The sequence below is a fragment of the Pelophylax lessonae genome, assembly GCF_965119305.1.
Source record: "Pelophylax lessonae genome assembly, chromosome: 7".
Lineage (NCBI taxonomy): Eukaryota > Metazoa > Chordata > Amphibia > Anura > Ranidae > Pelophylax > Pelophylax lessonae.
Window position 1 is genome coordinate 32,955,825 of NC_138774.1, and position 4,765 is coordinate 32,960,589.

The window sequence follows — 4,765 nt, forward strand, 5'->3', positions numbered from 1 at the left end:
GTAAGGTCTGTACCATCAAAGGAGGTAAAGAAATTTTAAGGGCTGTCGTTTTTTGGGTGTTCAGAGAAAGTCCTGAGAGTTGGGAAAATTGGTGTAGCAAAATTAATAGATTAGTTAGGGTAGTTTGAGGGTTGGCAACATACATGAGGAGGTCATCGGAAAACAAGGAACATTTACAGTATGCTCTTGTTGCCCACAACATATACCATGCTATGGCTAAGGGTTCAATCGCCAATGCAAATAGCAATAGAGAAAGTGGGCAGACCTGTCGTGTTCCACGTCGGCTAGAAAACAAAACCAACTAAAAACCCTTAATGGAAACCTGACCTGACTGATTGCTGTAAAGCATTTTCAATAGTGCAATAAAGGTAGAGCCAAATCCAAAGGCTTCTAGAGTGGTAAATAAATATTCCTAATGTAGGCTATTAACCACTTTGCCGCTGCTCACTAGAGCTCTACTGCGGCAAAGTGGTTCGTTATTGTCTGGCGACGTAGACCTACGTCGCCAGACATTCCCCCTTCTCCGCCGGAGGCTCGCTCCCGCTGTATTCAGTTATATCGGGAGTCGGGCCAGGGGAGGAGCAGCAGCAATCGCCGCTGCTCTTCCCCTATCGTCGGGGAATCGAGTGTGGAGATCCGCCCACCTATGTAAACAAAGCGGGCGGATCTCCTAAGTGACAGGCAGGGTCAGATTGCAGGGTTCAGCATAGCTGAACCTGCGATCTGTCCTTGTGTCACATAGTCACCTCCCCCCACACATGTCAGTAAGCACCAGGCATACATTAACCCCTCCCTCTTCAATAAAATTAACCCCTTCCCTGCCAGTGTCATTTTTACAGTAACAGTGCATATTTATAGCACTGATTACTGTAGTAATGTCACTGGTAACCCCAAAAGTGTCAAAAATGTCAGTCAAGGGTCCGATCTGTCCGCCGCAATGTCGCAGTACCGCAAAAAAAATCGCAGATCGCCGCCATTACTCGTTAAAAAAAAAAACACCAAAAATGACAGAAATCTTTCCCTTAGTTAGTAAACGCAATAACTTTTGCGCAAACCAATCAAAATACGCTTATTGCGATTTTTTTTACCAAAAATATGTAGCAGAAAACAAATTGACCTAAAATGATAAAACATTTTGATATTTAAATTTTTTTGGGGAGGGGGGGGAATTTCATATAAAAAAATTTTAAAAATATTGTTATTTTTTTTAAAATTGTCGCTCTTTTTTTGTTTATAGCACAAAAAGTAAAAATCGCACAGGTGATCAAATACCACCAAAAGAAAGCTCTGTTTGTGGGAAAAAAAGAACGTAAATTTTGTTTGGGTATGGCGTTGCATGACCGCGCAATTGTCAGGTAAATTCGCACAGTGCCGAATCGCAAAAAGTGGCTCAGACGTAGGACAGCAAAATCCTCCGGTGGTAAAGTGGTTAAAGGCCTTATGAAGGTCTAGTGAAAGAAGTAATTCCCTTGGCAGAGGAGAATCCCAGTTGGAGCATACGGCAGAGATCAAAGCTGTAGACCGATGGATCTGATCTAACGCTTGGCGTTCGTTTATAATGCCGGATTGATCTTTGTGGATATAGTGCGCTAAAAATGTACCTAAGCGTAAAGCTAGAAGTTGTGTTAGAATTTTGAGGTCACAATTAATCAATGAAATAGGGCAGTGTTTAAGGATATCAGTGGAGTCTTTATTTGGTTTGGGTATAACACTAATGAAGACCTTATTCTAATCAAACGAAACCTCTCCACCGTCACGCAAGAAATTAAAATAGAGAGCCATATGAGGGGTTAACTGTTCAGAAAACTTTTTATAGTAATTATTGGGGAGACCGCTGGGACCCGATGATTTATTTAAGGATAATGTTTTAAAAGTGGTGTGAATTCCTTCACCTGTAATGGGTTGGTCCATGAGCCCCCAATGGGATTCTGTGAGAGACTGTAAAGATAAGGTGTTCAGGGAACTACTAATAGAAGTGGAAACAGAACCCCGAGGTGGGTTGTATAATTTGGAATACAATTCCTGAAATTCTTGAAGGATTTTTTGGGGATTTTGAGAAAGATTGCCTCCTGAAAGTCTATTTTTTTTTTTTTTGAAGAGCTGTATATGTGTGTTTAGGGGTGAGTTTACACTCTAGCAATGAGCCCGGTCGATCATGCCATGCAAAACATTTATGATTAGCCCCAGATATATTTATTTGTAAAACATTTTGAAAACCATTTATCATTTGCTTTCCACTTCACAATTATGTGCCACTTTGTGTTGGTCTTTCACATAAAATACCAATAAAATACATTCACATTTTTGGTTGTAACATAACAAAATGTGGAAAATGTCAAGGGATATGAATACTTTTTCAAGGCACTGTAAATATTTCACTGAATACCAGTAAAAATTGCCACCATTCAACAGGAAAAAATGATTCCTAAAAATACAAGGAAGTCCATCGGAAAGTTCATAATAAATGTGTTAGGCCAGGAATACACTTGTAATAGGCAGCTCCACCAAGAGATAGGAACAGGTCTCTGAAATATAAGCAAAGGACACAGGGTGACACCAACTAAGTGCAGTATGACTTTAATAATTAAAGATCATACAGCACTTAGTTGTGTGTCCTTTTTTTTTTAATGGTAAACCTACCCAATAGTTAAAGTTAATTATGGGTTTGTATTATTGGTTTCGCTCAGCTTCTGGCATGCAGTATTTATGTTCTGCAAAGAATCTAGGAGTGGTATCCACTAATCAAAGTTCTCTCTTTGGTATCATAGCCATTGCAAAACATTTTGTCGTGCTGCATTCTCTAGTGAGGTCTCTTTACAGCGACATCTGTAGAGTGAGTAAAGTTGAGGAAAAGTTAAATACTTTGTAACCAAGATTTGCCAGTTTGTTTAGTTCATTCCAATGACCACTCCTTATTTACTAAGTCCAGAGTCAAATTTTGCTGCTCTGTTTTAGATCTTGCTGGCCTGTAACCAAACAGATTCATTGCCTCTTTGCAGTTTTCTTGAATCTGCGTAATAAAACTGAATTTCAGAGCAGTTCTCCATTTTTGGATCAGCGTTGAAGAGTTTTTTGAGAAAGTCATCATCCCATCACTATCTGCCACCTCTTTATGAGTGATATTGTAAACCCACTGTTTCAGGCTTTTGGTTAGACGGAGGCCAGCAAAATTGTAAATTTTTTTTACATTCTCAAGAGGTTCATTAGCAAGGTCCTCATATCGAATTGCCATGTATCGCCCTTGCAACACTTCAGCTGCTTTAGCCTCATTGTTGATGTCAACCTGAGATTTGCAAATCTTCTCCATAACCCGGCTTATTGTAATATTTTTATTTCCTTCGTTCTTAAGTACAATCTTATCATCAGTATTAAGTGTAAAGAATTTCCTTGACAAAGCAATAGCTCGAGGATCCCTCACAAGATGCAGAATGCGAAGATCAAGAGCGGGGTCTCGGAAAAGGGGAAGCAGAACAGAAAGGTCTAAAATGCGAACTGTTTTCATCACCACGTGGCTGTATGTCTTGCATGTTTCTGCCATTTTATCCAGCAAAGTATTTCGGCAACGGTGGAAGCACTTTAAGCGTTCATAGCCTTCAGAAGGTATAAAGGCTGAACAAGCTGGTGGGGTGCAGAGCGCTCGACTTTGTGCAAAGAAAGTAAAGTCAGAAAAGTGTTTTCCCCCATTAGGAAGATAGTGACGAAGAGGGGACACATCACAGCTGAAAAGTGATCGTATAAGGTCTCTTAAGGGAAAATGTAGCAGCTCGGAACTTTCATTATGAAGCTTCATCCAGACGGGATGTCCAGGCTCAAAGAGGTAAAAGACATCATTGTGATGGTTGAAGATCTGCCCAAGGAATGAAGAACCTGATCTCCAGGATGACACAACAAGGAGATGGACCGGTTTATATTTGGTAGCAGAGGGTGGTGAGTATGCAAAAGAGGGGATTTGGATGAAATGAGAAAAGCATAGAGATGTTAAAAATACAGATATGAAGAGGTAGAAGCATTTGTTAAGGTATGGTGGCATCATCAGAAATCAAGTAAGAACTGGAATGGCCTAGGAAGACCAGGAAGCCTAAAATCCCATGGGAAATGATAAACGAACTGTAAAAGAAAATGGAAAATGATAATAATTAGTAAATGGGAATTACAGAACGTGGATAACTTTAACCAATTAAAGAGTATGTCCAATCAAGACTTTTTTGTTTTCATTTTTGAGGTGGAGAAAGATTACAACCCATGTCAGCTTTTTAAGGTTCTGTTCTTAGGTTCTAAAGTTTGCTCTCACTTATTTTTACAGTGACAACAGATTCACCAGACAGGAAGTGAGGAAAAAAAATCTGCACCAGGAACACATAACAATAAGAAGCTGATGGGGGTTTTAGCTTTCCCCAACAAAAATGGAAAACAAAAAAAAAACATTTTTATTTCTGTATGTGGTGTTCTTGGGGATTTGCCTTCCATTCCTATATAGTGAAACCTTTGTCACGGATACAGTTACTGACTGAGCCCCGGAAAGCAATAAAAAAAAGCCAGCAGAGGCTAATCCTTCCTTACACTATCCGAAATTAAAAGTTTTGACTGGACATAGTGTACACAATAAAAATGAACTCCATTCACCTTCATTGTTCTAAAAAAATCATACTAACCTGCGCAGCTATTGCAGCATTGTCTGGGTAAAGCTGCTGCTCTACTGCTGGATCAGTTCTTAAGCCGCCATCTTTTATACTGACTTTCTTTGTACCAAAAATTGGGTATTATA

At 39.6% G+C, this 4,765-nt stretch overlaps 1 protein-coding gene across 1 annotated transcript; it reads right to left on the minus strand.

Annotated features, from left to right (window-relative positions):
* Positions 1–2,893: 2,893 nt before the first annotated feature.
* On the minus strand, positions 2,894–4,030 carry LOC309560412 (carbohydrate sulfotransferase 6-like; the record flags this gene model as incomplete). The annotated part of the gene is made up of 1 exon (XM_082264048.1): positions 2,894–4,030. The coding sequence occupies one exon, from the start codon at positions 4,028–4,030 to the stop codon at positions 2,894–2,896; it is 1,137 nt and encodes a 378-aa protein (XP_082120174.1).
* Positions 4,031–4,765: the final 735 nt, after the last annotated feature.